Source organism: Castanea sativa, chromosome 11 (genome assembly GCF_040712315.1).
Source record: "Castanea sativa cultivar Marrone di Chiusa Pesio chromosome 11, ASM4071231v1".
Lineage (NCBI taxonomy): Eukaryota > Viridiplantae > Streptophyta > Magnoliopsida > Fagales > Fagaceae > Castanea > Castanea sativa.
The window spans coordinates 44755150-44766529 of record NC_134023.1 but is presented as its reverse complement, the minus strand read 5'-3'; the positions used below and the strand labels follow the sequence as shown (position 1 = coordinate 44766529).

The 11380-nt window shown below is 32.1% G+C and overlaps 1 protein-coding gene across 2 annotated transcripts; it reads right to left on the bottom strand.

The window, feature by feature from the left end:
- Window positions 1–606: 606 nt before the first annotated feature.
- On the bottom strand, window positions 607–3609 carry LOC142615244 (axial regulator YABBY 1). 2 transcript variants are annotated; one of them, XM_075787966.1, is made up of 7 exons: window positions 3277–3609; window positions 2990–3145; window positions 2707–2833; window positions 1644–1692; window positions 1325–1400; window positions 1053–1127; window positions 607–908 (listed from the first exon to the last, which is right to left on the bottom strand). In XM_075787966.1, exons 1-7 carry the CDS (start codon window positions 3370–3372, stop codon window positions 840–842), a joined length of 648 nt encoding a protein of 215 aa, XP_075644081.1. In that variant the 5' UTR covers window positions 3373–3609; the 3' UTR covers window positions 607–839. The 2 variants fall into 2 exon arrangements, with proteins under 2 accessions (XP_075644081.1, XP_075644083.1); XM_075787968.1 differs by having other exon boundaries at window positions 1065–1127; window positions 3277–3549.
- Between the last annotated feature and the right edge of the window lie 7771 nt (window positions 3610–11380).

The window sequence follows — 11380 nt, the reverse complement described above, 5'->3', positions numbered from 1 at the left end:
TCTTCAATGTTTAAACAAAAATTGACAAGTTGTATTTTCGCGTTTATTTAATTTATTGATGAAGTAAAAAAAAATCAATGAACTCATTTCAAAATGGAAAGATAAGAATTTAATAACTTCACGATAGAATTACCCTACAATTTTTAGAGGATCTTAGATTCTTAACCCCATTTGATTGTGTTAGAATTTACAGCCCATGGGTCTTGATTAATTTTGGTGGGGTTGGAGGCAATCTCCATCACCCCTTTAGCATTTCCCTTGGCAAGTAAGTACTATAATCAAGTAAATTATCATGGATAGCAATATTAGTCTAGGATATGAATACAACCTTTCAATAAATTATAAAAACCTAAAAACTCAATTTGTGTATACAATAGATATACTTGAAGGTAGTGTTTTCTTGGTTAAAGAATAATGCAAATTTAAATTTCCAAATTCTGTTTTTTATTTATTTATGGGAGAGTGGGGTGTTAGAGAGTTGGACCTGGATGATTATAAATGAAGTAGAGTAGCCATTATCAGTTATATTAACCTATAAATGATTCCCTCCAAGTACAAAAAGATACTTTTTATGAATAAAAAGCAAAAAAAAAATGGAATAGAAAATGCCTCAATTAAAATAGAACATTAATTAATGACCTTCATGTTTCAGGTTTTCAAAGTGAGGATAAAGGTTCACCAGCATCTAATTGACTTCAAAATGTACTTCCACAAATATATAACATAAACCAAAGCAACCCAAACATTAAACAAACAGCCCAATTAGAAGAACTAGAAAAGTGTTCAAGTAGCAGTTAAAGAAGAGACAAGAACACAAAGGCACACTACCAGTACACTTCTTAGTAGGGAGAGACACCCACATTCGCTGGCTCAAAAAACCCATCTTTCACGAGCACATCCTCACTTTCCTACACAAATTTAACCACACTATACGTATCAAACATCAAAATCCTCTTGCAGATTATGCTACTCTTGTGTATATGTATGTATGATCTAGCAGCTAGCATGTAGATAACAGAAAGAGAAGAGTTTGGATTAGGGTTTTGGAGTACCGGTTGACGCACGTTAGTTCTCTTCACGGGTTGATCAGGCAGAAGTCCGAAGTGGATGTGTGGGAAGTGGGCCCACTGAAAAGAACAAAACAAATGTACACCATAAATACTTTTTTTTTTTTTATACAATTGTAAAATACCTGGTAAAATTTTTCATAATAATAATATAAAGGGTATGCTAATTTGTATTAATTTAGTAAGAAAAAAGAGAGCCTTGGTTAAAGAAAATAAAACCCAAGAAAGAAAGACCTAAGGATTTTCTTGGATCTCACATTTTTTGCAGCAGCACTAAAGGCCTCTCTGTGGCTTATATCAGGATTCCCAGCTTTAATTCTTTGGATCTCGTCCCTGCAGGTTGAATATGATAAATCAATGACAAAGTCACACCATATATACTATAGGTAGAAACATTCACATTTGACATTAAATACAATAACAAAAAAATAGAAAATAAAATATGAAAAAATAAGATGTAGAAGTATTTAGTATTTTTGAAACAAGAAATTAAAATTATTGTATAATGTGGTACTGTATTATACAGAATCATAGATATAAGTATTTTATTGAGATGAAATTAAAAATTGTACTTACTTGATGAAGCGGTTGTAGGCAGATGGGACTCTCTGTCTCTTCTCCGGAGCTGGACATAAGAAAACAAGGAAAATTGTAGAGACAGACAAAAAGACACTCACATTAAAATCACTTCGCTGACCTTTTCTGCTATAAGTTTGGTGCATTCATTATCTCTCTGTCTGTCTCTCTCTCTCTCTCTCTCTCTCTCTCTCTCATATTTATCATCACCTCTAAGCATCTATTTTCTTCTCCTAGATTCTACACTATGTTTCCGGGGGAGATTTCTCTCTCTCTCTCTCTCTCTCATATTTATCATCATCTCTAAGCATCTATTTTCTTCTCCTAGATTCTACACTATGTTTCCGGGGGAGATTTCTCTCTCTCTCTCTCTCTCTCTCTCTCTCATATGACAAATAATTAAAGACAAGCAGCACTTTGAACAATACGGATATAAAAGAAGGTAAAAAGAAAGATAAAACAACTTGGAGGACGCACTTAAGTACAAATGAACCATTGCATTTTTTTTTTTTGTTTCTTGATTAACTGATCGTATAATTTGTTTTTGGGGATTTGCGGAGAATTAAAGGTATGGTGTTCACATAATAAACATGGAGGTTCAATGCAAACTAATAAGCTAGGCATGCAGGTCTAAATGGTCTTCCTGGCACTGCTGAACAAAGCTGGAAAAGCTTGAAGAAGATGGCTAAGCAGCCATGTAATAACACAAAGATTCTTGCCATTAAGAAATACTTGCACTGTTGGGTACTAAGCCTACAAGGGCTTGCATTTGCAGACTTAACTTTTTTGAACTTTTTTCTTGGGTGCCTAAAAGACCAGTGTCTTACAAACTAGGCTAGGGTGCAAAGGTCAAGGGAAATTTCACTTCTCTAGGAAAAAAAATACTAAACACCATAGCATAAGAAAGTCGTAGACTAAAGTAAAAGCTATTGGAGTGGCTTATTATACTTGTAAAGACCAATGTGAGACATTTAAGAAATAAAAAAACATGTGAAAAATCTAAAGGACCATGTGTTTTTTGATAATAAAAGAAATAAAAGAGTATGATGGAAATTAATCTCACGCCTAGTAACAACAGGAGGCTTAGGGATTTCCTCAAGATCAGCTCCAACTCGAACTGGCATCATTGACTCATCATTTGGGTTTGGCTGATTGATCATCATGTTTGGTGGTGAGCCTCGGATATCCTCCTGATATAATACACCCAATAATAACCAAATGTTTCAATAAAGAAACTTAGTACGCAAAAGTATGTGCAATAATAGCTCAAATGAAAAGGGCAACAAAAGCAATGGATTTGTATTCTTGAAACCCTAATACTATGTTTTATTCATTTATATATGTACCAGAAGATTTTGAGGAGTACTGAAGAAAGCATGACCAAGATGAAGCTGGTTAGCTGAAGGAATGAAAAGGCCACGCATGTTCACAGAGAGGAGGTTGGTGCAGTGACCACATCGAACTGTGACGGTCTTGAACAGACTAGTGCAAGGAACACTCACCTAAAAACACAAAGCAAAACCAAACCCCAGAACATATAAAAAGCCATTACAAAAGAAGATTGTGGGGGCAAAAGGATATGATAGATCATGAAGTAATAAAGAGATTCAGAGAGAGAGAGATAAGGAGGTACCGCAAGGACAGTGTCACAGAAGTTGCAATGGACGTAACAGAGCTGTTCGGAGGGGGAGAGGTGGTCCGGTGAAAATGCAGTGGATGAGGCGGACATTTTTGTCAAATCTTTCTCTCTCTGAGGTTATTGGTTTGATTTGATTGATGGGATTGACTGATCAGTGGGATTTTGAGGATGGACAGATAAAAAAAACCTCCTTTGGATCTGATCTTTTTGATTGTTTGTTGAGTTACTATTAAGGAAGAAAGAAGAAATAGAAAAAGAAAGAGAGATGCCAATACTAATATACTTGGACTTGGAGGATATGTAATATACTTGGAGATGTATTTTCCCTTGTATAAACTAAATTTTGTTGTTTTTAATGGTTGTTGTGTTGTACATCTATTCAATTTGTACAAGTTGTTGATATATCGTTAACAACAGGCCAGAGAGAGAGAGATGTGTTTGTAATTAACGGCTGAGGTTAATGGTAAAGGAAATGAATGGTTGGCATTCCCAATGGATGAGAGAGAGAGAGGCAGAGGCGGCAGAGGTGGGGGAGAGAAAGATAGAGAAAGGGACGTATGCATGGGAGTGATTAGCTTTGGCTCATTCATATGTTGTTTTCACAGTTAATAAGGGTGTCAATGGCTTTCTTGGTTTTCTACAATTCCATGCCATGACTTCCCCTCACACTATCAAATCAAATCTTTGTTCATAAGACTCTGGGTAATTTTTTTAAAATATTTTTCGTAGTCTGGTCTACGGGTTAAAAAAAAAAAAAAATTTTAAGTTTAGCTCGAATTTGGAGTTATCGTTTCAATTTAAAAAATTTTAGCTCCAAATTATATAATTATTTATGTATATTATTTAAAAGTAAAAAGTTAAATGTCCGGTACTTATTCCAAAAATATTTTTAAAAACTTCTTAAGGATAAAAATAAAGAAAAGTGCTACGGTCATAATTGTTCCACAACAAATCATTTTTAAGTTGTTATTGGTTATAATTTGAATCCACAACTTAAATTTTTTTTACCTATTTATAACAACCAATAACAACCTACAATCTAGCAATTAGAATTTGTTATAAAAATGTTGTGAAATATATCATTTCTCAAAGATAGAAGCAATTACTTTTTTTTGATTTTTTTATAAATATTTTCCCATAAAAGTGGTATCAAATTTTTTTTAAAATGGTCAATTAATAAATGCCCTAAGGGCACTCATTAGTATGAACTTATTTAAAAAAAGACACGTGACTATAACTAAATACGAATAGTTTTTTTTAAAATGTCACATCATCATAAGTTGGAGTAATAGAATTCTAAATATGTTTGAAGTAAAGCTTTTATTTATTTATTTAAAAAAAAAAAAAAAAAAAACCTTAGATAATGAGTGTTTATCCTTTGCAATGCTTAATGTACTTTTTGTGTGTCAGCTCTTAAACATCCAATCCCTGTTGCCCACCACACACTATTTTGGAATTCATTGTCTTTTCATTAACATACAAATTTTGGTTTGCTTGCCATATATGGTCATCATTTTTCCGAGATAGTATGTGAAACTCTTTTCTATGGACAGGTTTCTGGATTTCATCTGTCTTAGGCCATGGACAAGTTTCTGGATTTCATCTGTCTTAGGCTATGAAGCATGGGTGTGGATTCAGACTCAGGTGTGCGTGCGGATGCGGGTGTGAGACTCAACAATTTTTAAAAAAGTAGGATGTGGGTGCAGCGATTAAAAAATTATTAAAAATATTTTTATTTATATTTTCTATATATTGCTAAGTATATTGTTTCACATTATATAAACATATACCAATTTAAGAGAAATAATAGATAATAACTAAAATATGGTGTTTATAAATTAGAATGCAACCCACAAGTTTGAAATTAAAACATTCCATGATGGAGAGATTGAGACTGAGAGATGAAGAGTGAACTTGGGCAGTGAGGCAAAGGAGAGATTCTGACTTTTGAGTGAGTGGTCGTGGGTTAGGGAGTGAGAGAGGGGAGACGGAGAGTGATATACAAGAGAGGAAGTAGGCATTGAGCTTCAAAGTTCAAAACAGTGAGTTTTGCATAAACTTTTTTTTTATTTTAATTTTTACTAGAATTTCGGTCTGATTCAAAACCGGTTTCGGCCTCATTCGGCCCTTTTGGGCATGTTTTGGTTGTTTCAGCCATTGGCCGATATGATCCGATTCAGCTTGAATTGGTGCGAATCAGCCCGGTTCGGTGCAAATCAGCCCGGTTTGGCGCAAATTCGGCACGAGTCTGCGCAAATCCACAAATGGAGAAAGAAAAGAAAGCAGCGCAGCACGAACGCTCGGTCAACGGCGTCATCCATCGCACACCGCATTGGTGCACGTTGGGTGCTCGCGCTGGTGCAGCGGCCCTAGAGTCGCACCTGTGCTTTTTAGGTCTTAGGCAACAACAAGAAGCCTTGATTTGTGATATGGAGCGTCGCACTAACAAAACGAATTTGAAGTCTTTAATATATTATAAACTTACATTAAAAGTTTCATTTGTAAGTGGTCCTATTTCCTTGTCAAATTAAAAATTATGTGAAGTAATCCATATCCGGCAGGCAAACCTAAAAAAAAAAAAAGAAGAAGGAAATTTTATGACTTGTGTATAATTCAAAATAAAAAATCAATTAGCTAGGCATCAAACTAGACTTGAAAAAAAATCAAATCTAGTTCCGATAATCCGCTTGAACCCACATAAAAATAGTATGGGTAATAAGAATAGCAACCCATTTTGTTAGATAAGTTTCTAACCCATACCCGATTTTGATCCAAATCATATCTGAACATACTCTAAACCTACATGAAAAAAAAAAAAAGGTATGGGTAAATGGAGTATCAACCTTTTTTTTTTAGTCCAATAAATTTTTGACCTATACATGATTTTGACTTGATCCAAACCCAATAACCCACTCAAATCAACACAATATATATAAAATAAAATAAAAATTGGTGTGGGTAGTAATAGAAATAACAATATGTATTAGTCCTATAATTTCTTACTCTTACTTGGGCTTTGTTTGGGATTCGCTTATTTTACTGAGATTGAAATTTTTTTTACTGAAAGTACTATAGATAAAGGTAAAAGTTAGCTAAAATAGTATAGTGGGACCTATGAATAGTATTTTAAAATAGTGCAGTGAAGCCTATGAATAATAGAAAAAATAAGCTGAATGGTAAAATAAGTTGGTTTTTTAATTTGAAGCCAAACACACACTTAATTTTAATTTAACGCAAGCAAAAAGTCACACTAAAATAAACACATCTGTTCAAGATAATTTCCTTAAATCCATAAGGAGAATTCATTGAACCCACCAGAAAAGAAAAGAAAGAAATTACTTTGAATAGTTTTTAGGTCAAATTATGAATTGAAAATTCGTTTATAAATTCTTAGGCCAATTTAAAGACTGTAAAACTTGAATGGCAAGTAAAATATCTTCAAAAAGGTCATAATAGATATCCTACCATAAAAGGACCATTGATTTCCTATAAAAGCATTTAAATCACCTAAAATTAAATAAATAAAAACCCTAAACTTATAATTTCAAAATTACATAAAAATATCAATATTAATAAAAAAAAATTAAAATGCATATTCTATCCTACATTTGACCCCTTCACTTGAAAAATAAAATAAAATAAAATAAAACTTGACCTCAAGCGAATATTTGGAGATATGAAATTTTCCATGCCAACTGAACAAATATTTTTTAAACTTCATCCTCTTTGTCTTCTTTCCATACTTGCAACTCATCAATTGAGTAAAAAAATCAACTTGAGATCTTTTTTCCTTGGTGTTCATGCAATTCACAAGATTCACCAAATAATAGTAGAGGATCAAATCAAATCTTTAAACCCAAGTAAAGTCAGTAAACTTTGGTGTGTCACCTCCCACTAAATAGGAGTTTGAGATTTACAATCATCTAATTTGACTTCATTTTGAGATCCTTGACAATTTTGTTTACAATCTCATGACTTATACTTCACAATAATCTTTATCAGTTTTCTTTATGATATCCATCTTTTCTTCATTGACTTTAGGATAATTTTCATGTAAATCATTTTTCTAACACAAAACAATCAACTTGCGTTGATAGTTTTTTTTAATCTCCTCAAAATTTGGCTTTGGATTGTTAACCCCAAATCTATTCCTTCTCTTCACATCTGAAATTGGATCTAATAATAATAATTATTGTTTTGTTGTTGTCTTATGATATTTTAAATTTATTCATTTTCGCATGAAATTATAGATCTATAATAAAAAAAATTGTATAACTTAATATATCATAATAATCACTAGAAATCAACCAACATCTTTTTTATTCTTTGCCAGAAATGAATTGCATGCTTACCTCAACGCAGTCTTATCAACTTGTATGTCATCCCACCATTCAGCCACCTCCTTGTCCAACTTATTAGACACAATTCTTATTTTTCCTTACACTTCTTTTACTTTGAAGTAAAATAATTTTCAAAAAATATTTTCCCATTTTTAGGTGTTTGTTTACAGGTAAAATAAGGTCAAACTTGTAAAATATTTTATGTTAACAGTAATTAGATATAAAAAGTTGTAAATTTTTTTAGTTTTAAAAATTTGGTAAAATATTTTACAAAAACACACAGTGAATTCCCTTACTCGATCTGGTGGCTAGGTCATAGGTCCAATGGACTGGGCAGTTGGTGTCAGTAATCAGGTAGCCAAAGTCACCACTTCGGCAACTGGTGCTGGGTTCGGTCACTGGAGTTGTTGTGTTGGCAATTGGTAGCTAGAGTCGCCATTCCAACCAACACTATTGGTGGTTTTGTGGCTGGAGTCATTGGTCCAGGGACTGGTGCTTGGGGTTCGGTCACCGGAGTCACCATTCTGATGAGCAGTACTAACGATCTGACTGGAGACATCATTCTAGTGATTGGTGCCAGAGATTTCATAACAGGAGACATCTTTTCGACTACCAATGCCAAAGGTACGACAACTAGAGACACTATTCTAACGATCAATGTTGGAGGTTCGATAACCAAAGCCACCAGCGTTAGCGTTTTGGTCATCGGACATACTATTTCGGCTATCGGTTCTGGCAATTCGATCACTGAGACCTTTGGCACTAGCAACTCTAGTGGCTAAGCCAATTGTTTTGGTGATTTGCTTGAAAAATTTTACTTATCATACCAAACATTTGCAAAATTTTTACTAAAAATTGTTTACCTATAAAATATTTTATGTTTGAAAATATTTTACTATGTTAATCACATATCACCCAATAATTAAAATATTCCTCCAAATCAAGGATCCATTCAATAAAATCCAAATTACACATTCTTTCTTCAAAGAATGAAATTTTGTTGCATTTAGTAATATGTCCATGAATAGATTGACCAATGTTGCTGTGGGAGGATTTCCTAACAAGAGAGGGTAACGATTTCTTGTTGTGATTCGTGTAGTACTTGTCCGGTATCTTTTTGAAGTTGAAGAAATCCATTCCTAATAAACAGAACACATCTGCTTCAAGATAATAACTCTTGAATCAACAAGGGTTTCCATGAATCAATAAGATGAACTCTTGAAATCCACCAAAAAAGGAAAGAGAAAAATCTCTCTGAATAGTTTATAGCTTGGAGGCCAATTTAAAGGCTCCTTTAAACTTGATTGACAAGTAAGAATATTCTAAAAGAGATCATAATTGATACCCTAGCATAAAAGGACCCTTAGTTGACTATAAAAGCATTAAACAGCTTAAAATCAAGAAAATAATAACCCTAAACTAAAATTTGAAAATTAAATGAAAATATCATAAATCAATAAAAAAAAAATAAAAAAATGAAACTGCCTAATTTGGCCTTCATCATACCCCTAATAATCTGATTTGGTTGAGCCAAACCTATTCTAGACCTAACCCTTTAGCCAGCCCTTATAATTTAATTCGTATCCTTGACTAATTTTCAATTTATATTTGTATAAAATAGTTATTGTTAGGATAATTTTTGAGAAATGATATGTCCACGACATTTTCACAACATGTTTACAACAAATCCTAAGTGAGAGATTGCTACTAGTTGTTATTTTTGGGGCAAAAAAGTAATTTTCGTGTTAGGTTCAAATTTGAACCAATAACAACTAATCACCTGTGATTTGTTGTGAAAATGTTGTGGACGTAGCATCTCTCTAATTTTTTTTATGTAATTAGCTAATCCTTTAAAAAATGCACTTTACTTGTAATTGGAAAGATCTAAGTTGAGTTTAATGTATCAAGAAGTATGTTGTTCAAACATATCAAGTAGTATCATTAAAGACAAGAAATTTTATCCAAGAAACAAGTGAAGAAAAACTATTTCATTAAATCTCGACACTAGCTCGACATTAGTTGCTATCGAAGGTTAATGAAGAAGCTCAACACAAACTCAATCTATCAAGAATTACAATTTTAGATTTCTCAAATCTGCATTTTGGCCCATGATAACTTGAATGATTAGGGTTTCTCCTTCTATAACTCTAATCATATATATGGCTTGTTTTAAAAGTTATTAAGTACAAAAGCAGAGACCTAGGACTCATATAATTTGTGTGAAGCTACTGCATTTGTACGCCCTAGAATTTTGTAACCAAGTGCTTCATGATCTTCATCGTTTATGAAGTGAAAAATTTTACAGCCAATAATAATCAATCAAATTGGTGGAGTTAGTCACGTACTGGGATCCGTGCAAAGGAATTAGTCACAGATTGAAGATTTGTGCAAATCAAAGAAGCCTATTACAAGATCAAGTTCAATTGAGTATTGAAACAAAGGCTCAACTGTAGGTTGGTATTTTGGAATAGACTAAGGTAGTTAAAAGGTTCCTCGTACTTGTAACTATTTGATTATTGATTAGTAGATTCATTGGAGTGGTGACCTTAAATTCACCTGGTGGAATATTTGCCCTGCGAGAAGTTTTCCACATTTGTCAACAAATTACCATGTTAATTTATTTTCCGCTGCATTTAATTTATTTGGTAATTTGTTGATGCCTTCACAATTTACATATAATTTGACTTAATTAATCAATTTGGATAATTGAATTAATTAAATGGGGTCAATTTATTTTAACACAACAGTTATAATAGAGTTTCTATAATATAGATGAAAATACTATGATATTACTCATTAACTTGACATTCAATTTACAATTAAAAATATTTTTAATGTCAAATCCACTATTAATATTTGAGTAATTTTTTTATAAGTTCATTATAGATTTTCTTTTTAATTATTACCTATGTTTTTACTTAACTTGTTATATTTTATTCATAAAGTTCTATATATTTTCAGTGTAAGTTTAGATTATTATTATTTTTTCTTTTAGCATGTTAGTGTATTTACTTCCTTTACAACTTTTAAAGCATCCTATTGTTTTAGTATAACTATACTTTTGTGAACTTTCAAATTTCAACAAAATGCTAATCCATATGCCTAATTATTTTAATGGATGATTTAATTTTTTTTTATATTTCAAATATAACATTTTTATATGATTCTTATTTTATTTTTTGGTTGAATTATTGGACTAAGTAAAATATATGAATTAATTATTGGATTTTAAACTAAAGGATTTATGTATTATTTAACTTTTATCTTTATTATTTCATTTGCATTGACAGAAATATTAAAAGAGATATTAGAAAGTATGCTGAAAGTTTTTTTTTTAATTAAAAAAATATGGGTCATATTGAGTTCATCCAATCTATCAATAAATATGTAAGGGTAATAAGAATTACAATCCATTTTAGTATGATAATTATATGATTTACACCTAATTTGAACTATACCCGGCCAAATCAAACTTAAATTCCATTTAACCTAATCCGTTTGCTAGGTCTAATCAAAACTTACATCCATGTTCTTGAAGAATTCAAAACTGCGGGACCATGGGATTTATAAGAGCTAGCTGCAACTTTTATTAGTCACCACACACAACCCTCCTTTCACAATTTTATTTATAGCCCAAACCGTATGCTTTGATTCTATGCTTTTGCATTACATTAAAAGGTCTATAACCAACCAACAAAATGAACACATGACTCATAACATAAATTTAACATAGTAATGTTTAATAAACTTCGATTGAA